Source organism: Chinchilla lanigera, unplaced genomic scaffold (assembly GCF_000276665.1).
Source record: "Chinchilla lanigera isolate Chin_1 unplaced genomic scaffold, ChiLan1.0 scaffold00093, whole genome shotgun sequence".
Classification (NCBI taxonomy): Eukaryota; Metazoa; Chordata; class Mammalia; order Rodentia; family Chinchillidae; genus Chinchilla; species Chinchilla lanigera.
The window spans coordinates 3,071,963-3,098,708 of NW_004955494.1; the positions used below are offsets into that span (position 1 = coordinate 3,071,963).

Genomic DNA, 26,746 nt, shown 5'->3' on the forward strand with positions numbered 1-26,746 from the left:
TAATTAACACAGAAGTGTGTAAAAGTAGGCAGATTTGCTTCTATCTCTCTTACGACTTAATGTCTTTTTGGACCTTTTTCTATATAAATAATACTTAAAACATTTATGTATATGGATATATGAATGTCTGTATGCATATACTTTTTAAAATAAAAAGAAATTATGTTAGGCATAGTGTTGTGCAATATGTCGTTTTTACTTTAGATATCCTTCCTTATTGTATATGGAATATACACACACATACATATACATCCCTCACTTCTGAAGTGTTGTGTAAAGTACAATAAATACCATACTTGGTTTACTGTCCCCTTATGTATATTTAATTGTTTACAATTATTTTCCTCTTTCAAATAATATACCTATATTTTATTTATTTATTTATTTCCAGTACTGGCAGTTGAACTCATGACTTTGCACTTGCCAGGCAGGCGCTGTGCCGCTGAGCTAAATCCCCAGCCCCTATATGCCTATATTTTAAGGGCTTACATCTTTTTTTTTTTTTTTTTTTTTGATAAACGGAAGAAGTAGAATACTATCAACATTTGAGATTGAGAGGACAGATGATAAATTGTCTCTTAGACTTGAATTTAAGGAATTACTTAATCCTCAGAGAGCAGGGGAAGGAAGGTAAATTGTGGATACTTATTGGTAAATAAAAGGTAGGACAGAACTCAGGCTCAGTAGAGGAGTTAGATGAGGAAGACCTAAGCTATCCTATAAGACTATAAGACTATCCTATAAGACTCTCTAGGTTGGGTGTATGAGAGGGGGCATATGTCTGTAATTGCAGCACCCTAGGAGGCTGAGGTGGGAGGACCCCAAATTTGAGTCCAACTTGGACAACTGAGTGACTTAGTGAGATCCTGTCTTAAAATTTAAAAAAAAAAAAAAAGGCCAGGATGGAGCTCAGTGAAGGCCCTGGGTTCCGTCCCCAACACCCTCTCTGCCGTAAGGACTATCTGGAGAAGCCTGTCTCAGTTATCTAAGGCCTTCGTGCCCCTGTTTATTGAGACAGTGGGATGATCAGAGCCTGGTAGTGCAGAGGACCAGCATCTCCCTTTTCTCCTGTTTTGTCCTGACCACTTAGTTTGCAGATAACATCAAATGGTCAGGATCTGATTACATAAATGGAAGCTGCTGTGTTTTAACTGTTAAGGCAAGTTGTGCACTTCATTTTGCATACACAGAGGCTGCATACTGAATTTCTTTGGATTTAGGATGGAGGACAGTAACAAGGACAAGTCACACTGAAGTGTAATATCTATATCAGGGAAGGGAGCCTGAGGTCCAACAATGTTTAGTTGATCAAATATCTGCCTGGTATTAAAGACTTACTAATACTGGTTGCAACAGATTACTTAAATCAGTAGTTCTCAGTGGGGGCATGTGGGACACTTGTGTCAATGGGAAGGGACCAGGGATAGTAGTTACCGTCCTGTGTGCAGAACAGTTCATTGTTCTGTGTTCCATTAGACTTTAAAATGCTTGATAAGTATTTGCGTAGAACTTTATAGTCAGGTAAAATCTGGTCTGTTTTTTACTTATCCTAACACTAATTTTTATGGTAATATACACCCTGCCTAACTGCTCTTCTGATTTTCTACACAGCTAGTATTGAATGGCTTTTGGTGGTTTTTTTTTTGTTTTTTTTGTTTTTTTTTTTTGTTTGTTTTGTTTTTTCCTTTTAAATTCAGCCCTTTGCTGGGGATTTAGCTCAGCAGCACAGCACCTGCCTGGAAAGCGTGAGGTTGTGAGTTTGATTCCCAGTACCAAAAATAAATAAATAAATAAATTCAGCCCTTCATTACAACTAATTTTAAACATCTTGTTATTTTATTATGTCTTTGAATGTAGTTTATCTGAAAATTTACATATGGAGATACATATTATGCTCTAATATGTATTGCTTTCTTTTTTATGCTTAGAGCATTTTATATATTTTCCAGTTATAACCTATTGAATTAAACATTGTAAATTATCTATGAATTTTACTTTAGGATGACAAAAAGGGCTTTGCAAAATGTTTCTTACTAAGAGGAGAGGGGCTGGGGGTTTAGCTCAGTGGCACAGCGCCTGCCTGGCAAGTGCAAGGTCGTGAGTTTGAGTTCTTTACCGGAAGAAAACCAAAAACAAAACAAAAGAACTAAGAGGAGAATTAGGTGTGATAGGTGAGAAGTGATAGAATAATTATGCAGTACAAATGTTAACTATTATCACAGTTACTGTTTTTAGACTGAACTTACCAACAAAAATGACATCTTAGTCTTACATTTTTAGTGCCGATGAAATCATTGTGAAGATGCATGGCAGCCAGCTGACGCAAAGATACCTGGAAAAACACGGATTTGATGCCCCTATCATGGTCCCTAAATTAGATGACCTAGGACTCAGGCTCCCTCCTTCTGCTTTTTCTGTGATGGATGTGGAACGTTATGTAGGTACGAACTTGGCTCCTTTAAGTTCTTGGGGAAATACGGTGAAAGTAAGTATGTGCTAAATATTGTAACTGAATGAGGAAATGTCAGTTTAGTTCTTTTTCCTGGGTCAGCGAAAGTGAGACTCAGCATCGTGCTGTTGGAAGCTGCTTTCCTCAGCAGGCCTCCTACGTCAGAAAGTCAGTGTTTACCCATTCTAATTTGTTTGGGCTCATCCTGCGCGGTTGCTGGTGCCGCTGAGTGTAATACTGTACTTGCTTAAGGAGAACCCTTACTAGGGGCAGCTGCAGAGCCAAAAAGCAGCGGAGAACTAGGCAGTCTCTAGGCATCTGTAGAAGCCTGGTGCGGAATTCCCGCAGCCCACTGTACTGACCAGCCCTTTGCACGGCTTTGTGCCTATTGGCTAGAGGGAGGGCTGCTAGGAGAGGAGATTCTGTTCAACCCGTTTTTATATGAATGACTTGGGGACTTTGCCATTTAATGACATGTGGACTTAAGCTGTAATTCTGAGGCCCAGAAGGTAATTAAGAAGCAAGGCGAGGGGCTGGGGATTTAGCTCAGCGGCACAGCGCCTGCCTGGCAAGTGCGAGGTCATGAGTTTGATTCCCGGTACCGGAAAAAAAAAAAGAAAAAGAAACAAGGGGAGAAAGGTCCTTTACTGATTGCCAAGTTGTTGACATTTTCAGTCATTTCATTTATTCTTATCATGATAAAGTTGACTATACGTAGATGCCATTGTTTTCAACAACATATTATTTGAAAATTAGATTCCAAATATATCTTTTCTCAAAATTGTATGACCATTACCTTATCTCCTCAGCATGGAATATCAAAGAACTTGTCCCTTTACTGAGCTATTGGTTGCCAGTTTTCATTGATAATTATTTTACTGTGGAAACCCAGTTAAATATCCTGACTTCACATTCAGCTAAATTTGTGATAAATCAAGGGGTGAGTGTGAGGTTTAACCTAACCTGTTTGCATAGATAAGCATTGTAAGATAAATGGCTCGTGTAATTTAATTGTACAACAAAATGTTCAAAGTGCTTGACAGCTTTTCCGTATCATAATGCTTCTCCAGTGAAATACCAGTAACAGAACTGTTACATCCCGAAGATAAGAAATGTATGAGATATTACTATTAACCTATGTGAAGTTACATGAGAAAACGACATTTATTTGTTTTCTATTTCAGATTGGCTAAGTATTGCCATACTTTGAATTCTGCCCTATCCTGTAGTTCATTGTAAAATTGTTTATGCTGGAAAAAAAAATTGTTTATGCTTCCTAGAGAGACATTGCGATCCTTATCAGCTTATGGTTTTATAGGCAAACTGAATTCATCACATCTCAGAATTTGGGCATTTAGTTAGACACTAATATGAACTGATTCTTTTGCCTGTGTACCACTATTGCCCTCTCCCTATCTTTTCCTCGCTCCCTGCTTCCTCTTTTCCTTCCTGTGGTACTGGGGATTGAACCGAGGTCTTTCACGTGCTAGGCATACATTCTAATAGTGAGCTACATCCCCAGCACTTTTCACTGAAGGAGAATATGAAAAGAAAAGGTATACCAGGAAAGCAGTTTTCCTGGCCAACTTGCCTACTTATTCCCTAATGAGTGATATTTTTCAAAACGATAGTCTTAGAATATTAGATATTACACAAGTTAAGAGAAAAAGCTAATCCTGTCATTTTATGCATGATGAAATTAAAACCTAGAAAGTGTCAGAAAATTTTCACATCCCAGTATATGTACTTTCTGTCATTGTGAGCTGCATGCACAAAATCATTGATACATAGAAAGCTTTGCAACCATATGCTTTTTTAATTCTGTAGCTCTGTTTTACTGCTTTATTTCCCTTAAGAACTGTCTCTTATTTTCAAAAGATGCTGTTGGGCCTAAATAGTAAAAATACAAGGATTTGTCTTGGCTGTGTATTTTTGTGGTTGATTTAATTACCACACCAAGAAAGTACAGTGTTTCAAATATTTTTGTTTAGGGTACCTTTGATAGAACTCATAAGGCCAATAATACCAATTTTTCTCTGCAGGTGGTGACAAAGTGATAGACGTCATTGATGTGGCAAGGCAGGCAGACAGCAAAATGACCCTTCACAATTATGTTAAATACTTCACGAATCCTAACAGACCAAAAGTGTTAAATGTGATCAGCCTTGAATTTTCAGATACAAAGTGAGTAGTTGTGGATATTTTGTTTTAGCATTCTGAGCATTGAATGTAGCTCAGTGATATATCTGTTTTACTGAGAAACATAGCTGTGACTTCTGAAGTTGTCTACTGGTAGCAGTGTTGTGAATTTTGCTTAGCACACTTAGAGAATATTTGGAAATGAGATGTGTTTTAAACTTCAAGTGTTGTTAACGTTGAGTTCTGGTTATTTACTTGGCTTAAGTTGACATGGGAGAAACAATTTTAAAGAAGTCTTAATTTGCATTATGTGAGTGTGTTTACATATGTTTGTTTTCTTTTAAAAGGATGTCTGAATTGGTGGAGGTCCCTGATATAGCCAGGAAGCTTTCCTGGGTGGAAAACTATTGGCCAGATGATTCAGTCTTTCCCAAGCCATTTGTTCAAAAATACTGCCTAATGGGTGTTCAAGACAGCTACACAGATTTCCACATTGACTTTGGTGGAACATCAGTCTGGTACCATGTCCTCTGGGTAAGACTAGGGTGTTTCTTTGTTCTCTTACTCACAAAAATATGTAGTTGTATTTTCCAAGTGGTATTCATTTGCTATGAATGATATTTGGAGAAGGGAAAGTTTGCCTACTTTTTGGTAAGATCTATCACTTTGCCTTTAACATTTATGGTTTTTAAAAAATCACAAGTGATATAGAAAGGCATGAACTCTTTCTCTTTTTAAAACTTTTTATTAGTATATATTTGTGATATGTAAATACATTCACCGTGGAGAATTGGTACATACACATATCCAGTCTTCATGAGGTCTTTATATTTAGATTCCTTTTTGCCTCCATCTTTTGAATTGGTTTCTGTTAGCCTTATGTCTTTTTCTTTCCCCATTCCCCTAGTTGATTATCCATTAATTCATGAACCAGATACCTAAGAAGGAGCAAAATGATAGTAATAATTCCTTCTGGCTTTAAGGGTGGGGTGAGAGGACTAGATGGATGTCATAAGTGTCCATAAAAATGCTAATTATTTGTGGTTTATATTCACTTTGCTTTACACAGAACTGTGCTGCTTAATATGGTACCTGTTCGCCATGTGTGGCTAAATTTAAATAATTAAAATTCAGTATAATTTGAAAAATCCAACTCCTCATTTTGTTGGCAATATTTCAGTGCCTAGCCGCATGCAGCTAGTGACTGCTGTGCTGGGTAGCGTAGAGAAATGTCCACCACCACGGAAGCCCTGTGGGAGAGTGCTGATCCAGAGCCACATCGCATCTGGGCTGCACTAGATGCTGAGTCCTTGACTTTCCTGCTCCTTTTCTCCTGGAAGATGCAAAGACTTGGTTCACTAAAGGAAGTTTATTTACAGGTTTTTAGAAAGAGTCATTATGGGAGAGAGATCTTGGGGGAAAGAGAGTTAGAGATAACTCTGTGGTGCGCCCGGCTGTTAACATGTTTACATGGACACCTTAAGAATGAGAGGTCATCAGGGAGGTGTTTGTGGTTTTCTAGCTTGCTCTCTGGCAGTGATTTCTCCAACTTGAATTACTGACTCCTTGTCAGCTGGGGGCAGAGAGGAGCATTAGCACTTGTGAAAATGTTGGTGAAGGGAATTAGCTATTGATCAGGAATGGGAAACGGTCTTTGTGAATCTAAAAAAGTCTTGCTAATTATTTAATTTAATTTAGGTCTTTGTATTGGGAAATCTTATCAATGTAGGCCATTGAAAGAATGGCTTTTGGTTTTTCAAAGATAGTATGGTTACTTCCTTTTAGGGTGAGAAGATTTTTTATTTGATAAAGCCAACAAATGAAAATTTGGCACTCTATGAATCTTGGAGTTCATCTGTGACCCAGAGTGAGGTATTCTTTGGAGATAAAGTGGATAAATGCTACAAATGTGTGGTAAAGCAGGGACATACCTTATTTGTTCCTACAGGTAAGGTTTTAACCCCATTCCCTACTACCCATAGTTGATTCTCATTCACGAGGAGTCAGCTTGTAATTAGAATCCATGGCTTTAACATGCTTGCAAAGTAGATTTATGGCATTGCTTGAGAAGTAATTCTGATCGTGACTTTTTATTTTTTTTATCCCTTAGAGGGCTTTTCTTAGAGTTAGGACTTCTCTTGGCATTGTTTTATGTTATTTGCCATCATTTTAATTTTTGTTGAAATAAAGTTCACATACTATCAAATTTGTCCTTTTAAAGCATACAATTCAGTGGTTTTCAATAGATTAATAAGTTTGCGCAGCCAGCACCACTGTCTAACTAGAACATTTTCATCATCTCAGAAAGGAACCATGCATCCTTCAGTAGTTACTTCCATGTTCCCCTTTTCCAAGCCTCTGGCAACTCCTTATGTGCTTTCTGTCTCTGTAGGCTCGCCTGTTCTGACACTTGATATATGTGGCCTTTTGTGTCTAGCTTCTTTTACTTAGCACAATGTTTTCTAGGCCCATCCATGCTGTAGCACATACAAATATTTTATCTTTTTATGGCCCAGCAGTGATCCCCTGTAGGTGTCCTGTTTTGTTTACTCATCCATCAGTGGGTGAACATTTGGGTTCTTCCAGCTTTTGGCTATTCTGAACAGAGCTGCCTTGAATGTTTGTATACACATTTCTATGTGCAGGCCTGTTTTCATTTCTCTTGGGTGTGTATCTACTGGTGGAATTGCTGCATTGCATGGTTTAACTATGTTTAATTTTTTGAGGAACTGTCAGTCTGTCCTAAAATGTGCCATAAACCCGAAATATAGGTAGCACTATGTCAGGTTGAGATGTGAACAAATGCAGAGAAGATTCTCAGGGCCAGTGGTTTTGAGAACTGTGTTCTTCTGGTTTGGGCCACCTCAGTGGCTACACAGTTCACAGGCTATCCCCAAGGCTCTGCTCTTCCCTTGTCTGGTGTAAATAATAATGAACGTGTACTTGAATAAATGAATGCGTGCCTACAACCACCAGAATTGCCTGGAGTAAGTTAATGTTTTCATTTTGAGTGAATAAACTCCCCCCTTGAATCCTTTTTCTAGTGTTGCTGTTTATAATAAATATTTTGTTGTGCCATCTTGAATTGAAATTCATAGATAATATATATATAACTTCTTGCATAATTTGTTTAAAAGTTGATTTAATGGACTAGAGGAAGAAGTAAAAAGGTAATTTATAAACACAGTGCTACTCTGATATGTGGTTGTGTGCACATAGCAGTAGAGGACAGAATGAATTGGTTAAATGCCTGAGTCACCAAACCAGTACACATGTGTGCTGTGGCCTTAAGTTCCCCCAGTCACTTTGGTGGGACAGTGGTTCTCAGACTTTATTTTGTTGTTGTTTTTTTTTTTTTTGGTTTTTCTCCGGTACCGGGAACCGAACTCATGACCTTGCGCTTGCCAGGCAGGTGCTTTGCCGCTGAGCTAAATCCCCAGCCCCGGTTCTCAGACTTTAGTGTCAGGGTCACCTGCAGATCTGGCTAACCCAGACTGTCACACTTACTATTATCCCCAGGATTCAGCAGATCTGAGGTGGGTCTGAGAATTTGTATTTTAACAAGTTCTAATGATATCGTGTGGGTCTGGGGAACCACACTTTGAAAAATACTGTGGTAGGCAGTGTAATTTTTTCCTCAAGATAGTTGACAACTACCAAGCTTCCAAGAAAACAAAACTATAATTTCCTTCAATTTGTAATAATTGTATATCTGGAAGTTGTGCTGAGACCACGTAGATATACCTTGTTTAGGTGCATAATCTGGTTTGTAGGTTCAAATAGTGAATGAACAGGATTTGTACCTAAGAATGCCCAGATTTATCTTTCTGTAAAGTCTTTTCGTTAAGTTATCGTTTCTTTCAAAAGCTATGTATCCTGTCTTAGAAACGATTTTCACTTTGAAAACATTTCTATAGGAAAATATCATTCTGGTTGCCAACATTTCTGTTTACAGCGCCACAACTCTCCACAATTAAATGTTGGTCATCATCTTTCCCCTTTTACAGAGTTCGGTCTCAGATGGAGTTTCCGATTCTCCTCTCCCTCGTCCCTTGAGGGCACTCACTAGTTCAGCATGGCACTAGGGAAGCAGAGTATGCAGCGAACTCCCGTTCTCCAACGGAAAATGTGCTTTCCTAACTCAGAGCAGATTTGTCAACTTGTCTTAGAGTAGAATCTGTACTGTAAGGTTGGAATATGTTTTTAAACTAAACTCAAAAACAGTAGTAACTATCAAAACCTTCACTGTATTCTTTAAACTCAGTACAGAGCTGGGCATATCATAGGTAATGAATAAATATCTAATTCAAAGACTTAACTGAGCGTAATAGACATTAACTAGCAGTGGGGTAATGAAGCAAACTAATATTGCTGTTTGAATTATCTCACAGGTAGACATCACATCTGTTTGTTTTAAATACTGAAAAGTGACTGATTTATATATTTTTAACCATTTCAGGGTGGATTCATGCTGTGCTCACGTCTCAGGACTGTATGGCTTTTGGGGGGAACTTTCTGCACAACCTTAACATTGGCATGCAGCTCAGGTTTGTGTCACCAATGCTGAAAGAATCTTCTTTTTAAAAATAGGACATTTTGTTTGTTTGTTTTAAAAGTCACAGAGTATTTTATTTGAGATTCCATGGAGATAGGTCTAGAGAAGTGATTGGGAATAGGAAGTATTAACAGAAGAGTGAATTAAAAGTTTTGTTTGGATGATACTCTGAAACATTTTAAACCTAAAGCAACAGGAATGACTTACTCATTATGATTTTGTCTCTCCAAATTTCAGTTTTTCTTTCTTTTTTGGAGACAGGCTCTCACTATGTACTCCAGGCTGACCTCAAAACGTTAATCCTCCTGCCTCAACCTCCCAAATGCTGGAATTACAGGCGTGTGCCACCACGCCCGGCTCTCAGATGTGGTTTTGACTTTAAATACTTCCTAAAGAAAACTTGACTGGGTGTTGCAGTCCAACACATGGAACTAATTTTTTGTTTTAAGTTTCATTTATTTTAATAGAATCCTCATAAAACCCTTTTGCTAAAATTAGGTTACAGGGCCAGGAATATAGCTCAGTGGAATCTTGCCTGCTTGGCAAGCATGAGGTCCTGAGTTCGATTCCTGGTACCAAAAAAAAGGCAAAATTAGTATACAAATCCCAAGGTGTTAGGGGCTGGGGATTTAGCTCAGCAGCACAGCGCCTGCCTGGCAAGTGCAAGGTCATGAGTTCGGTTCCCAGCACTGGAAAAAAAAAAAAAATTCCCAAGGTGTGATTTTTGTGTGTGTGTGAAGCTTAATATAATTATTAAGTACATTGTCAAATTTCTTAAGAGCAGAACCTAGATAAGATCATAACTCAGCATTGTCCAGCTGTGGTGTTTTAAATAGATACAACACTTGATTGGTCTTTCTTACATGTTATGTCGTGCTTAGTTTATTTTTAAGTTGATTGTCTTCATTTAACTTTGAAATGTTAATAGTAAAAATAATTCTGCCAATTGTATTCATTTAGGTGTTATGAGATGGAGAAAAGGCTAAAAACACCAGATCTTTTCAAATTCCCTTTTTTTGAAGCCATATGTTGGTTTGTAGCCAAAAATTTGCTGGAAACCTTGAAAGGTAATTAATGATTTGCACCTTTTGTTATATGATGATACATAATGTTTGTAAACTTCCATAAAACTGCCTGCCATAAAGAATTTTTTCTAGTTGGGTATGGATATCACCGTTACTATGTTTTGTAAAATACAGTGTACATGATTTGCCCCCTGCCAGGAACTGTCTTACCAATTAGTTTGTAGCCTGTAGCCTGCTAACCTGCATTCTTAGAAATGAGTATGTGAAGACCTGTATGGAAGCACATTGATGATACAGGAAAAGGCTCATCTCATCTATAACTCCAGTGACCTGGAGTATCTCACTCTCAGAAAGTAACTTCTGTCAAGACACTCTTACCTTGCATGTTTGCTTAAACATTTGCTTTAAAAGGCCAGGGGACCACTTCTCATGTCCTGAGAGAATCAGGTGCCTATGCCTCACCATTGTGACTGTCAGCTGGCTGGTATGATTTGCCTGTGAGCATACCAGCCACTGAGTGTCAGCTTAGGATCTGTATGTTTTTAGAAACTTCTTTTGTTTAGACTTAAAGCTGTTTTTTAAAGGAAGAACTTCAGATTTGGTGTTTTTATATTCTGACTTAATCTTTTGAGCAGTGGAGATGATATTCTCACTGCCAGAAGTGCATGAAAAACAGGAAATAGAAATAGATGTGACATTCAATTTCCAGGTGCCGGTGAGAATACATTTTTTCTAGTTTTGAATTGTCTAACTTTTCTATTCAGTTTGCAAATGGTGCTAAAATAACAGTGAACTCCTAGGAGAACAGATATAAATAAATTAAACAGTAAAATTTATCTAAACATTTTTTCCATTTAAAACTTATAGAAGAAATGGAAAGAAGCAACCAAAAATTCACTTTGCAGAGTAGGATGTATGATACCAAAGTGACGAAACTCATCACGTGTGCCTGTCCCCCGAAGAAAGCAGACAAGCCCCTCTGTGAGTGGAAGAACAGCGACAGCTTGCAGGGTGTGCAGTGTGCAGGGAGGTGCGTGCAGACAGAGGTGGGACCTGGCTGAGGAGGACTGGGTCCCTCCAAGCAGGCCGGCCTTGCTCCAGCAGTGACCCTTACCCTGATCCCAGCCCAGTCGTGTTTTCGGGTGTTGTGCTTGGCTGCAGGAATGGCGTAGTGAGCCAGGGAGCTGCCATTCCCAGCTGTCAAGGGTGCAGTGGAAACTAGGCACTGAGGTTGATGATCTCCTGTCCAAGTGCAAGGCCTGGAAACAGTCTATACATACTTGTGAAAGGCGGTAACAAGTGCTCGTGTTTTCTAGAAATGGACCCAGCTACTGAACCCTTCAATTAAGAGACTGACAGTTTTACACTTGGTTCAGAGTTCTCCCTCCCATCTTTTCGGTTAGTCTATCCTAGGATCCCAAATTCCTGCTTTATGGTTAGCAAGGAAAAACTCCACTAACACACACACCCCCTAATGTTTAAGAGGAGCTCATGAATTAACTTTTTAGAATGAATTGAATTTGTTTGAAAGGCAAAAATCTGGCTATTATTTTTAAAGCACAGCTGCATTTTGCATAGTTTTAGAAATAACTGTTTCTAAGTGGGGCATGGTGGCATATACCTGTAGTCCTAGGACTTAAAGGCTGAGGCATGAGGATCTCTGTGGTTTGAGGCTAGCCTGGGCCACATAATGAGTTCAAGACCGGCGTAAACTACACAGTGAGAGCCTGTCTCAAACAAAAAACAAGGAAAGAAAGAGCTACTTACTATTTGTCTTAGGCCATCAAAAGTTCAGAAATACTGAGATTTGTTTGTAAACAAGGGCCATATACAATAAAGACCTTAAAAACAGAGAAGGATTGCTGTGAAAGGGTATTTGTAAGTTGCTTTAAAATGTTTTATCAGCCAGATCAGTAGATACTTGGCAGGTGAATGAGGCTGACTGATTCACTTCACCCTTGCCAAGGTGAAAGCCAGATGACCGTTTCAACCCCCGCGTTGTCCTGGGAACTCATCCTGGAAACAGGACTGGTCCCCTTGTTTCTCCGCTTCGCAGCGTCTTCTTTCATGGCTGACCTTTTTACTCTGCATTGTGGCTATTATCTGCCGGCTCTCAGACTGTTACAAAGCTTGTGTGAGTGCTGGGCTAGATGAGGGTGGATTCTACAGAATTGGAGCTGTGTTTCATCTCAGTGAAAATAGAGCAATGAACCAGTTTGTGTAAGTAAATTAGCCACTGGGCAGAACTGAAATGTTTGCTTTTGTTTCAGCTTGCCTGAATTCTGGGTTACAGATGAAATATTTTCTTGAGTTTCAGATGATCCGTTTGCTTTAAAAACCCCAAAAATGACTTTTCTATGTGTGTGTGTGTTTACTTTTATGATAGTGAAATGCTGATAGACAGCGACCGTACAGACCGCACGTACACTGCATACACACACTCTTGTGTTACTTAGGTAATCCCTACACAAGTCAGACCAGAAATAGCCTTCCCTTCCTCATCATCACTCCTTGCCATACCTGCTTCCTGTCCTCCTGGAGATAACCGCTCTCTCTCAGCTTTTGTGGTAGCCTTTTCTTTGGTTTTATCAGCTGTTATAAAGTAAAACAGTTGAGTTTTCTCCATTTGTAAACTTGGTATGAGTGTTCAACCTGATACGCTCTTGGGACCTTGTCTTTTTCTCAGTAGTATTCACGAGATGGGTCCATGTTTCTGTGGGTAGTTTCTTTGCTATTGCTGTAGTGTTCTGCTGTGTGAACACATCTTCATTCGCATACCTGTTCTACAGAAGTTGTTGAGTGCCGGGGTTTGTTTACAGTGTGGGGTGCTTGTGGAAGATGTTTCTCAGAAGTCCTTAGTGCTGCCACCTAGTGCGGGAGTTAGCTCAGAGCACAGGTTTGATTGTTAAAAGTTATCAAGACAATTCAGTAGCTGATGCCAAATTGTTCCCGTTTCTGTTCCCATAGCTAGGTATGAGGGTTTACAGTGCTCCACACTGCCCAAAACTTGCTGTGCTAGGTTTTAATTTTATAAATGTACTGCTTTGCATTTGTAATATACATTATCCTGATTATTAATATAATTGAGCATTTTCCTCATATATATATATATATATATATATATATATATATATATATATATATTGGCCTTTTGGATTTCGTCTCTATCGGGTTAATAATATCCCTTACTGTTTGCTGGCTGATCAGGTCTGCAATCTCCCAAACGAGTGTATGGTGAAGGCTAAACAGAAGAGGCAAATGGAATGATTTTGGGGCCCCAGGAGGATGAAAGCCCTCTCACAGAATTCGAGATTCTCTCAGGGCTAAGACCAAGACCTTCTCTGGGTGGCCCATATTTATTTAGTTATCAGAAGAATGGAGGGGAATATTCAAGAAGGGTGGAACCACTCAAGGACTTCTCAAAATAAGGTATTAAGTTAATCCACCCAAGAGTGAGATGCCTGAGGCTACAGTCTTTATCTAGTTGAGATTGGATCCAAGTGTCCTTGGCTGTGATCTTGTCTTATCCTTTGAGGCTTTCTGGGTTTCATCCGCCATTACAGGACTTAGTAGGGATCAGTGACTCACAGAGGGTCACTTACTATGAGTCCATTGCCCATCACCAGACTCACAAATAGACATGAAAAGCCCATTGCTTAATTTAAGTCCTGCTCAGGGCTTCTTCGTAGTGGTCTCCATCACCTCTCTACTTAATTGCCTGTTTGGAACTTTTGCCAGTATTTCAATTTAGTTGTTTCTTTTTAAACTAATTTATAGCCAGGTGTGGTGGCTCATGGCTGTAATCCCAGCACTTGGAGGCTGAGGCAGGATGATCACTGTAGTTCATGGCCAGCCTGAAGTGCATAGTGAAACCCTGTCTCAAAAAGACAAAAAATCCCCTAATTTACAGAAGTTCTTTATATATTCTAACTTCTGTCCTTTCAGTAATATATGTTGATGCCATCGCATCAGCTGACTTGCCTATTTTCTCCCTGTGGTATGTTTTGAAGGGTAACATTTCTTAATCTTAAAACGGTATTATTTCAGTGCTTTTTGTGCTTCGTTTAAAAGGTTCTTATCTCAGAGTCTTGCAAATATTGTCTTCTAAAAGCTTTTGTAGTTTCATGTTTTACATTTAAGTTTTAACTTATTTGTAGTTGAATTTCTTGTGGCTGTGGGTAGGGACGGGTATATTTTCAGTTGTTTTCTTACAAATACCCATGGGTTCCAGCACTGTATTTTCGTGTTCTTGGTTGCTCCCGCCCTGTCCTGTACTGTGTGAATGTGTGTGCAGAGCCTGTGGCACTCTCTTCCACACTCACCTTCTGTCCTGTTGGGCTGGTGGTCCGTCTCTCCTTGTGCACACTGTCCTTTTCAGCTTACATTCAGACTTGGTATCTGTTAGTTCATCTGCTTTGTTCTTAAAGTGTGCCTTTCTTTCCTATATAAGTTTCTGAAGTACCTTCTTACAAGCTGACATTCTCCCCCTGAAAAAAGGCAAGCAGGCAAATGGGAACATATGGATTAAATGTGAGCATATTGAGTCTAGAGGTCAATTTTGTTTTGTTTTGTTTTTTTTTTTTTTGGTTTTTCTCTGGTACCGGGAACCGAACTCACGACCTTGTGCTTGCCAGGCAGGCGCTTTGCCGCTGAGCTAAATCCCCAGCCCATAGAGGTCAATTTTGATAAAATGTTATGTCATTAAATATGAAAGTTTTAGGCCGGGCATGGTGATGCACACCTGTAATCCCAGCATTCACAAGGCTGAGGCAGGAGGATTGCTGTGAGTTCAAGGCCAGGCTCAAGTGCATAGTGAGACCCTGTGTGAAAAAAAAAGAAGTTTTCAAAAAATTATAGTGGAACATCTATTCCTTTTTTGATCTTTTGAAGTTTCTTTTTTTTTGGTTTGGTAAAAACATATTTCTTAATAGGTTTATTCCTAGGTTTTTCATATTTTAGTGCTGTTGTAAATAACATATTGACACTGTATATAATTATATATGATTGAATCATAAAATTGCTGTTCTTGTATTTCAGAAGTGGCCAGATACCGGCAATTCATAAAGATAACTAGAGAAACTATTTTTATTCCGATTTTTCCATCTAGAAACCTTGTTAAAAACTATTATTTAATGATTTATTTGAGACTTTGGTTCTCTAATGTATAATTACATACATTCTCTGTGACTAATGACAGTCTTGTTCTTTTTAGAATATTTGTGTCTTACAATTGCTGTTGCTCTGCTGGGTTTGCGAGGACCTCCAGCAGTGGGAAAAAGGAGTGGGGAGGTGGGGCTTATCTTGTTCCCAGGCTCAGGAGGAGAGCGCTCCACTGTTTATCCTTGTGTTTGCCGGAGGCTTTTTGTTGATAACCTTTATCAGGTTTAGGGACTCCTTATCTGCTCTAAGTTAGCTGAAAGATTAAATCTTTTTTTTTTTTTTCTTTTTAAAAAATAATCAGTGCTGGTTGAATTTTATTAAAAGATTTTCATACATGTATTAGCGTACTCCTATGATTTTTCTCCTTTAATCTTTTAATTTAGAGGTTCTATTGATTTTCCTAATGTTAGCCCAACCTTGGTCTTGATATAATTAGAATATGGTGTATGTTTTAGTCCATATATGTTACTTTAAATAGTCTAGATATATTAATGTATACTAGAATATGTAAATATCGTCTGTATAAAATACAGAACATGTATTTACATATTACTTGTATGTATTTTTTTCTCTTGGTACATAGGTGAAATTGGCCCACATTTTGGTTTCTAACTCTGTCTTCGTTATATTTTGATATGAAAGTTATGCTTACCTCAGGACAAAAGTTAGGATTGTTCTTTTTCTGTTTTCTAGATGAGTTTGTGTAGGATTGGAGTGATGGGTAGGACTCACTGATCAAAGTGTCTGGATTTGTAGTTCATGGGAAGATTTCTTAATGCCAAGTCAGTATCTTGATGAGCAAAGGATTGTTCAGATTTTCTAATTTTTTGAGTCTGTTTTGATAAATCAATTGCTAAAATTGTCTCTAATTTGTTTATGTTTGTTGACATAAAGTTGGTCCTCTTTTGTTGTTGTTGAGACAGTCTCACTGTGTAGTGCAGGCTGGCTTCAAACTCACAGTGATCCTCCTGCCTCAGCCTCCTAAGTATTGGGATTACAAGCCTGTGCCACCACTCCTGGCTTGTTCCTGTTATTCTTAACTAATATCAGCATTTATAATGATGTCTCATTTGTCATTTTTGGTACTAAGTATTTGTGACTCTTTTTACTAGTTTTACTATCTTTTCAAATATTCAGTTTGAGGCTTAATAATCCTTTTTTCTGTTTTGTTAATTTTTGCACATATTTTTCTTTTTCTGTTGTTTTGTTTTCTTTTTAAACAGTCTAGGTGGGTCCTCAACTCATTAACTTTCAGCATTTTTTTTCCTAACACAAGCATTTAAGGGTATAAATTTTGTCTGTGTAGTATACTGTATATCTTAATACATTTTCATTATTGTTTAATCAAAATATTGTCTGATTTCCAGCACTTTAAAAAAATCTAAATGTTGTTTTGTAGTCTGCTTCTTAATGTCTGTGTTTTTTAGTTTCTAAACATGCGGCCTTTCTTTAGTTATCTTTTTGTTCTGATGTCTGTTACTGATTTCCAGATTAATTGCTTTGCAAACGGGTGATTTAGCTCTTTGGATTTATTGAGACTTGTTTATGGCTCTAGGAAATGGATGACTTTTATAAATGTTCTGTGTATGTTTGAGAAGAATATGTATTCTGCAGTTGCTGGCTATGATATTCTGTTCATAGCCATTAAATCATTTTATATGTTCAAATTCAATATATGTCTACTGATTTTTAAATCTACTTATTTAGTTGTTTAATTACATGTGTTAAAATCTCCCCTATGACTGCTTAATTGTTCACTGTTTTTGATGTTCTCTCTAGTTACTGCTGTGTTTTCAGACTATGTTATTGAGTACACATTTTTTTGTTTGTTTGTTTTGATTTTGTTTTTGTTTTTTTCTGGTACTGGGAATCAAACTTACGCTTGCCAGGCAGGCACTGTGCTGCTGGGCTAAATCCCCAGCCCTCTTGAGTACACATTTTAAATGGCTGTCTTCCTAGCGAACTGAATTTTTTGTCACTATGAAATGATCCTTTATTAATGACAATCTATGAATATAGCTATAGCAACTTTCTTTTGAAAGCTTGGTGTCTTTTTTCCATCTTTTAAAGTCTTTTTTGTATGTTTTTAATGTTTGGTGCATTTAGTACAGTTACATTTAATGTAGTTTCCTTTTTTTGCCTTTAGAATTGTTTCATGTTCAAACTTTTCCTTTATTAATTTGGAAGTTTGCATTTGTTGTTTAGTGGCTACTTAAAACCTAGAGTTAATCCTTTCATCTTCAGAACACTCTTAACGCCTTTCCCCACCCAAATTCATTCCCACAGAACTGAGAGAAGATGGTTTCCAGCCTCAGACTTACCTAGTACAGGGGGTGAAAGCACTGCATACTGCTTTAAAATTGTGGATGAAAAAAGAAGTAAGTCATTATTGTTCTTTTTGTACAGCAAGGTTAAGAAAGAGCCCTTTTGCTGCGTTGGCAGCATTTGTGAGTGCCAGTGGTAGAGAGAATGCAAACCCTTCTTTAATACAGCCTACACTTACTATATAGTATAGATGGATGCTATTACATAGTGTAGCTAGATGTGCTTGGTTTTGGTGATATTTATGAGAATAAACAACTTAGGTTTCTTCAAAATCTAATTTGGAAAAGAAGGTAATTCAGGTATTTAAGAAATGAACATGTAGGTGGAGAATAATAATAAACCATGTTGCGCTCTTAGCCTGCAGGAAGCACGGTGATTAGTCTGCTCGCGCATGATCTCATTTAACCCTCACAGTGACTGTGTGAGGCCTGGGTGCGCTTGGTGTCCCTATTTCAGTAACTTGTCCGGGGAAATTGGTGGTGCTAGAACAGGAAGCTAGTCTCTGGAAGGGCCAGCCTTTGGTCTTCCAGTCTGCTAGATGTGTAGAACACGAGGGAAAGGTGGGAGGCATGGTTTGAGCATGAACTTTCCATTTGCAGGAAGTTGTTAGCCCTTGAGCACCTCCACTTCCAAGAGGTCACCCAAGCCTGAGCTGCATCGTGAGACCTTGTCTCAAAAAAAAAAAGTCATCCTAGATCTTCATATGGAGCTACCGTTTTCTTCCTTATACTTTCAGAAGAAATTCCTGTGCTAGTGGTCTTAAAACTAATAATACAGAGTGGTATCTGCACTCTAGTGGTACCTTTCCTCCCCTAGGTGCATGAGCAATGAAAACAACAGGCACCATCTCATCTTTACTCCAGCCCCCTGGAGGGGTTGCACATAATACTTTAGTAGATGATAGTGCATCTCCATATTTGTTGATTTTTTTAAGGGTAGGAAAATTTATTGGAGAATTTGAATGGGGGAATGGGGAATAGGAATAGTTCCTGAGAGACAGGAAGAATCTCAAATGAATTGCCTATTTCTGTATTTCTTGAATGTCTGCTTTAAAAATTCTGCTCCTAAGAAATATTAGGAGACAATAATTAACAGGCTGCAATTCCAATAATTTTATACTTTTTAAAATTCATTTGCTACATATCCATTAGAGCAAGGTCCTGTGGAAACATTCATAAAATAAAAATTGTATCTTCCACTGTCAAAGACTTCCTTGTCTAAATGACAAGGAAAATTCTAAGCAAATTAACAACCATATAGGGGCTGGGGATTTAGCTCAGCGGCACAGTGCCTGCCTGGCAAGTGCGACTCCGTGAGTTCGATTCCTGGTACTGGAAAAAAAAAAACAAAACAGAAAACCGTATAACAAGATAAAAACAGAATAAAGCATATATTTCAAAAACTTCATTTTCTGTTGGAGGCTTTAGGCAGGTGGTCCACAAATGCATGTTTATCAGCATTGCCCATAGAGATTTTCTAAAAATCCCTGTATCCTCCTCTAGAGATTCTGCTTCAGTAGATCTGGAACAGGTCTGAATCTGAAAACCTAATAGGTGATTTCGATGCATAGCAAATTTGTTACCATCTATGAATATTGTTAATGTTATTGTTAATTTAAAAATGCGTTTGAGGTGCATTTTTAAAGCCATGTCTACATTTAACTGTGTTATATCTGTTGTAAGATGAGAGGAAGCTCAACATAGTGTTAAGAGCTTCTAGAATTAGCTGTTCGGCTTCAAATCTCAGCCGCATTACGAATTAGCTGTGTGACTGTGGATACATTACCTGACCTTTGTGGCTCAGCTCCCTCAGTGGTAAAATGGGAATAATTTATAGGTTGAGCATTTCCTAATCAGGATACCTGAAATCCAAAGTGCTCTGGAATCCAGAACACTTCCGGTCCCGAGCATTTCAGATAAAGAAGGTTCCATCTGTAGTATTTATGTCATACTGTTATTGAAGAGGTTAAATGAAGTAATACTCATAAAGTACTTAGCACATCAAAACACAGAATTAGCCCCATTAATATTACTGTTGATAATTTAACAGATTATGCTAAAATAAAATAGAAGTTCTACTATCTTGAGTGTGCCTTAAAAAACGAAAATGTTCTTAGATACAGAGATTAATACTGGAAAATAGACATAAAAATAATGACAGCTTTCAGTTCAGTAGATACATAACTCACTTATTAGTTCCTTGCCCCTATTGATGATATCGTCTTCCCATTTTGACTATTAAAAGAAAAAGTTTACTAAAATTATTCAAATTAAACTTTGCATAAGAAACTAGGGTTATTTAAGTGCCTGTGTTTCCCATAAAGATTTTTTACATATTGTGAATTAAATGTTATGCTTAATTTAGCTACTGATAGTTGTGGGAGCACAGTATGATTTGAAGTGCATAGAGTACAAGGTTCTTAATATAAAGCAAAATAAACTGTGAGACAAGTCCATTTTTAACTCAGCTGGGAGGATTTTATATGATAATGAAGCTCTTCTTAGAAATTATTTTAATCCCGACTCCATGAACTCTGAGACCGGGCTTCCTGCTATCTAGCTGTGTCTGTAAAGGCTAGAGAACCCAAATGTGTTCATGAGGTTTGCTAGAGAACCAAAAATGTGTTCATGAGGTTAGTTTTTGCATATTAAAATGTAAATAATTTTGGTTTTCTTGTCTTCATTAATACAGCTTGTATCTGAACATGCCTTTGAAATTCCAGACAATATTAGACCTGGACATCTTATTAAGGAACTTTCTAAAGTAATTCGAGCAATAGAGGTAAGAGGAGAAACGCATCTAAATGCTTGGTACTCTGTGTCTTGAAAAGCAGACGGATCTCCCACTACTGCAGACAGTGAAAGAGCTGGCACAGTTAGAGCAACAGTGAGCTGAATCTCAGACAGGGTCGCGGGTTTCCGGCTTTTCAAGTCCTGGAGAGAAATTTAGAATATTATGTTGTAGTGAAGTAACAAAACAGTGAGGAAGCAGGTACCACGTTACGTCAGGTTAGTGAAAAAAATAAAAAAAAGAGTAATCAGTTCACTTTTCAGATGCAATCAATTTCAGCTCATCAGAGGTGAATGTATGTTAAGTAGTTACAACAAGAGAAAAAACTAAGGTGCCTGAGTAAAGGCAGGTGAAGCTGGGCTAGAAAGAAGGGCGATAGTAGTGGGGCCGGATGAGGAGGCTGGATACCCCAGGGCGGCTGGCAAGGTGAAGGCCTTGGATGAAGGCCCGCAGAGTCTGTGCCCAGGTGTTTGAATTTATTAATTAAGAGCTCTCTAGGTATTTAAATAAAGGAGGTTTTCAAGTAAAGCTGTGTGTTGTTTTTGAGTCAGTGGAGGAATGGAGACCAACTGGTAATTTAACATCTTACACTAGGGCTGGGGTTAAGGAGTGGCAAGAGGTACAGATCTAGGAGAAATTAAAATGCTAGCTTTAGTATCCACGGGTGGGATAAATTGTTCATGAGTCTTCGGGTACAGTAGAAAAAGCAACAGTAGTTACATATAAGTGGGTTTAGTATAAAAATCATATATAATCTTAAAATATAGATGTAAAAATATAAATCTCCTGCACAATAACAACCAAAACTAAGTACAAACTCAATAAGAAAAGGCTGAGTCTGTGAAAAAAAATTCTATAAATCTTTACTAAGGGAGGTAAGATAATAGCTGGATAGATGGGACGGTCGTGGATGGAGGTGTGTCCATCTGGTATTACAGACTCCCACGAGAACACGAGGACTGGTCCAGAGAGCACCTAGGTTCGGGTGGATCAGGGGAATGAAAGGCTCTCTGTCTGTTATTTCCCTGGAATGAAAGTGTAGGTGGGTGTCGTAAGTTTTATCTGGCGATTCTGTGCAGAAGAGATGTCCTCAAAAATATAAATTTGGTGATTACCTAATATGTCTGAGTGGTTGCCTATTCTGAAGGTGAATTTGGGGAATAGAGATAAATAAAAAATATGGCGAGAGTTGAAATTTTAAAAAGTTTATTAGAGCAAAACACACATTGCCAAGAGCAGGACTGTGTTTGAAGTGTGGGGGAATATTTTAAGCATTTTGAAGGGGATTAATGGTAAAGAACTCTTTACTATAATAATTGTTTTGTTTTTTTGTTTTTTTTGTTTGTTTGTTTTGCTTTTTGGTTTTTGGTTTTTCTCTGGTACCGGGAACCGAACTCACGACCTTGCGCTTGCCAGGCAGGCGCTGTGCCGCTGAGCTAAATCCCCAGCCCCTATAATAATTGTTTTATTTAAATGTTTACTGTATTTTTTGGCCATGCCTCATTAAACATATATTTATGGCAATTTCTGTGAAATAAAAACACGATGCTGTGACCTCACCCACCTTAGTCACTGGATCTAGCACTGTGCTGGCTCTCCCCAAAGTCAAATGACCATGGAAGGGAAGCCTTGAATCTGAGTCAGGGCGTCATGGCGGCCATGGCGCCGCAACTAAAGACACACAGGGAACAGGAAGTGCTAAGAACAAGAGCATAAGTGCGTTCAAACCCTGGAGGAATATTCTGCGGGGAAGGTAAATGGCAATGTGCCTTCACTGTGATAGGTTTTTAAAAAGTATTTAAACATTTCCTGTGCTTTTTGATCACACCTCATACATAGAAAACAAAAGAGTTGGGGAGTTAGGCAATTTTTAACTCAAGGGAAAAATCAAAGGACATATAAAAGCCAGGCTTGGTGGCACACGCCTGTAATCCCAGCCTTCGGGAGGCGGAGGCAGGAGGATCAGTGTGAGTTTGAGGCCACCCTGGACTACATATTAAGTTCAGGGTCAACCTGAACTACATAGAGACCTTGTCTCAGACAAAACAGCAACCAAAAAAAAAAAAGTATGTATAAGAGTACAATGTGAGAATAATATGTTACGTGGTACTGGGTATCCACAGTTTTCGCTGAGTCCAGTTTAAGTACTGAATATTTAAGGAAAGAGCAGTGTGGGTAGGTTTAGAAGTATGAGGGTCAAAACTGTATCTTCTGTAGTAGGAATTCAGTAGTATCTAAAGCTGAGAGCAGTCAAAGTATGGTATATAGAAATTTAGAACACTGGGGAGAAGACACATTTGTAAGAATTCAGGCGCTCGCCATATACCTAGAATAATTAGAAGCAGACTCGCAGATCTGTGTGTACCATGTTCATAGCCGTATTATTCTCACGAGCCAGAAGGAGGGAGTAATCTAAGGCTCTGTCAGTGGATAAATGGCTGAACAGAGTGTGGTACATGCAGTACGCACTAAAAGGAGGAAATGCTGACACAGTGTGGATGAGCTTTGCAAAGTATATATTTTGCTGAGTGGAACAAACAGCTCACAAAAGGGCAGAGCGTATATAATCCCACTTATGTGAGGTCCCTTGAATTGTCAAATTCATAAAAGACAGCAGGATAGTGGGCAGGGCATGGTGGTGCATGCCTGTACTCCCAGCACTCAGGAGGCTGAGACAGGAGAATCTCTGGGAGTTTGAGGCCAGCCTGGGCTATGTAGTGAGTGACACTGTATCTCAGAAAACAAAAGAAGAAGAAAGTAAGCAGAACAGTGGTTGTTTTTACATCATCAATGTAGATTTTGAGTCATTAAAATTTGTAGTTTGAAATATTAATGAAATTCTACAGGCTCCATTCTTTTTAGAAGGTGAGGTCCACAGAGTGGGATTCTATAGCCCTTAATCTTATATTGAAAATCAAGGAAAGTGTTTACTAGAGAGGAGTGTATTCTAGAGAGGAGAGAAGGGAATAAAGGTCTCAGGAAAGCTGAGGCTTTGATTTGGTCTTTTTCTATGATTAAATGGAATGGTTTTTGTTTCCTAAAATATTTTTATGGTTGATTATTTAGACTATATAACAGTCTCATCATAAAACATCCCCTAATTTAATTCCTAAAGGAAGAAAATGGCAAACCAGTTAAATCTCAGGGAATTCCTACTGTGTGTCCAGTTTCACGGTCCTCAAATGAAGCAACTTCCCCGTACCATTCCCGACGGAAGATGAGGAAGCTCCGGGATCACAGTGTCCGAACCCCTTCCAACCTGGACATCCTGGAGCTCCACACGAGGGAGGTCCTCAAGAGACTGGAGATGTGCCCGTGGGAAGAGGCAAGTAGCGTGTTTCCAGAGACGAGAAAGTGCGCTGTCCCTGAGGTTCTTCAAAGGGTAGCAACGGTTCCAGGCTGCGTGTTCTCCTTGTCTGTCCTTTGCTGGAGACTTGCAGGCGTTAGCTAGTACTTAGGTCTGGGCAGGGCAGGGGGCCTTGTCTCACCAGGCCTCCTGCCTTTGCTAATGTGTTTTCCGAGTGTTCACCAAGTACCAGGTACTCGTGTCCTCTCTGGAGAAGTTCGCGCAGAGCTTGTGAGCTTTCATGGGGAGCGGGGAAGACAGATACTAAGCTGTATCATTTCCGGTGCTGGGTGTTCTGAAAGGGCCCACAGGGCACCCGAGCGGTGGGAAGAAGTGTCAGAGAGCCTCTCAGGGCTGATGTTTGAGCTGACACTGAACAAGAAGTCAGCTGGCTACAGAGCTGTGAGGAAGTACGTTACAGGCAGAGGAAGAGGGACGCAGAAAGCTGTCTTGGGGCTGGCAGCACCACCTGGCTGCTCTGGGCTGGAGACCAGAATCAGTCCGTCAGAGTAGAAGCGCTGGTGCTGGACGGAGGGGTGCGTGGGAGTGGGGTGAAATCAGTGTGAGCAGCTTGGTAAAGATGCTGTGAGTTTGTGAGATCTGCGTCCAGGCAGAGGAGGAGCAGGACTCGGAAGCGAGTGAGATGGAGGTAGCTCTGGATTAAAATTTTAGGTTACACAAAAATCATAACCTTCTTAAGTATCTTGAATTTGAAATACAGTAATTACAGAAAAAAATGTATTATTCTAAACATAACCCATAGCAATCTGGGAAAGATCTAGCTTATTATGAGAGGCTCTGTTTATAATTAAAAGATCACCCCCAAAAGAAAATACTTTTAATACATTAAAAAAGCCCTGTCATCTCTTTGTGTCACGTAGCGGCCTGTGGCTCGTGACAGCAGTGTGGCTCTGACAGTGCCTTGTGGGAGGTTGAGGCCAGGGTGCGTGGGAAGCCTGGAGCTGAACCCTGCGCTTCACCCTGTATTGGGAGGAAGCCAGGAAACAGCGCACGGATACCTAACGCAGTGCTGTTCTGGCTCTCGGCTTCTGAAAGCGTGAAACTGCTTTATGTGGGCTTCGTATTCTACTTTGCCGAAGGTATTTTATCACTGATGGCCCTCCTGAAAGACTAGCGGTCCTTGCCCTTCGGCCCGAGGGTCTCTGGCATACATGAGGAAGGGCTGAGAGCCCGGTGGGGCACTGCCCTAGTTACTCCTGAGGGTGGAGAATAAGTCAGTTCTGTTTTCATACTTTAAGGACACGTTGAGCTCAAAACTGAATGGAAAATTCAACAAACATCTCCAACCATCTTCCACGGTGCCTGAGTGGAGAGCGAAAGATAATGATCTGCGATTGCTGCTGACGAATGGGAGAATAATTAAGTATGTAGTTTGTCGTGGATTCCCCTGCTCATTTAGCCCCTAATCCGTGCTGTTGTTGCACGCTGCCGTGCAGGGAAAGTTCTCGGTTCTTCATTGGGTGAGGGAAGAGGGAGGGCGCGGGCGCACGTAGCCCCGTACAGCTTCTGACTGCCTGCTTTGCCCGTGCTGCAGGGATGAGAGGCAGCCCTTCGCAGATCAGAGTCTTTATACGGCAGACAGTGAGAGTGAAGACGATAAGGGAAGGACAAGAAAGGCCCGCGTGAAGACCGAAGCGAGCTCAGAAATAGAGGGGCCGGAAAGGGAAGAACCTCCGAAACCACTCAGCAGTACGTTTGTTGTAACGGTCTTCTCAAAGTTCTGTTCGTTATTAATGTGACAGTGGGTAAAGAAACTTGCTACTTTGAAAGTTCTTAAATTTGTATTAGGACTGAAAATACACTGTCGAAAACTCTGAAGTCTGTGTTAGCTCCCCCTCAGGGAAGTGCTGAATGCAGTGTCGCGGCCAGGGAGGTGCAGGCCAGTGAGACCCAGGTCTAGTCCAGTTTTAAAGGGTCTCATGAAAGCTCCTATCTTTTATGGCCTTATGGCCTCTACAAAATTAAGTTTCAGATGTAATGTAATTTCATATATATTTTTCGCTCCCAGGTATATGGTTTTCAGAATTAGGATATGTATGATCTGGCTGATCAGAAGCTATTAGGAAATCTATATGCTGTGACTGCCCTCGACTATTGACAAGAATGTCTCTACTGGGTCGTTAGTTGGTTGTCATCAAATGAAGTTAGCAATATCAGATGGCATACTAACTCCTCCCTCTCCTTGAGAGCTTTCTTTCTTGAGTAAAGTCTCAACTTTTCAATATTTTCAAGACCTCCATATACCCTTCCATTGTAAAAATAGTTAAAAATTTGAGTAGTTGGATGAGTAAATGTTGCAGAGGACAAATATTATTCCATCCATGTTGAATTCCTCAGTTCTAGCTAATTCCAAGAACTGTACATACCGTCCTTGTAGCTGGTTACTCTGCAGCTAGGGAAAAGGCAGCTCACCGGCAAGAACTGATGAAACACTTGCTCTGTGGCATGCAGGTAGGAGAGCTCATAGAAGCTTGCCGAACTCACGGTGTCTACGATTGCATTTAGAAGAGTTACCTTTCTGTTTTCTGTTGAGAACACTAGTACAAAAAGGAAAGGGAAAAGCATCTTACAGCTAGGGCCTCTCATGTGCTAGGCAAGTGCTTTACCACTGAGCTACACCTCCACCCCTAATTTTAGTTTTTTTTTTTCTTTTGAGACAAGGTCTTCCTATGCAGTTCAGGCTGGCCTTGAGCTCACTTTGTAGCCCATGCTGGCCTTGAACTTGCAACGATCCTCCTGCCTCAGCCTCTGCCCAGCCCTAATTTTAGTTTTCAAGTTGGTCTCTGCAAGGAAATACAGTCAGCCCACTCAAGGAATGTATAATCATACTCAGTAACTACTACAAAGGTTTCCAGAATGTACTTAAGCCTGTAACTTGGCCAATTAGGGAGAGACCTTGGGAGGAATCAAAGGGAGAGAATAATAGCAGTGTAAGA

General features: G+C 39.5%; 1 protein-coding gene across 1 annotated transcript in view; it reads left to right on the plus strand.

Annotated features, from left to right (window-relative positions):
- Window positions 1–26,746, plus strand: part of Kdm7a (lysine (K)-specific demethylase 7A) — a 92,134-nt gene that overhangs the window by 53,568 nt on the left and 11,820 nt on the right. Inside the window, exons 5-15 of the mRNA XM_013504921.1 lie at window positions 2,281–2,441; window positions 4,492–4,633; window positions 4,936–5,122; window positions 6,374–6,536; window positions 9,048–9,135; window positions 10,104–10,210; window positions 17,615–17,706; window positions 20,345–20,434; window positions 23,559–23,768; window positions 25,049–25,173; window positions 25,345–25,499. Coding sequence (XP_013360375.1) covers window positions 2,281–2,441; window positions 4,492–4,633; window positions 4,936–5,122; window positions 6,374–6,536; window positions 9,048–9,135; window positions 10,104–10,210; window positions 17,615–17,706; window positions 20,345–20,434; window positions 23,559–23,768; window positions 25,049–25,173; window positions 25,345–25,499 — 1,520 coding nt within the window. The remainder of the gene's footprint in view (window positions 1–2,280; window positions 2,442–4,491; window positions 4,634–4,935; window positions 5,123–6,373; window positions 6,537–9,047; window positions 9,136–10,103; window positions 10,211–17,614; window positions 17,707–20,344; window positions 20,435–23,558; window positions 23,769–25,048; window positions 25,174–25,344; window positions 25,500–26,746) is intronic.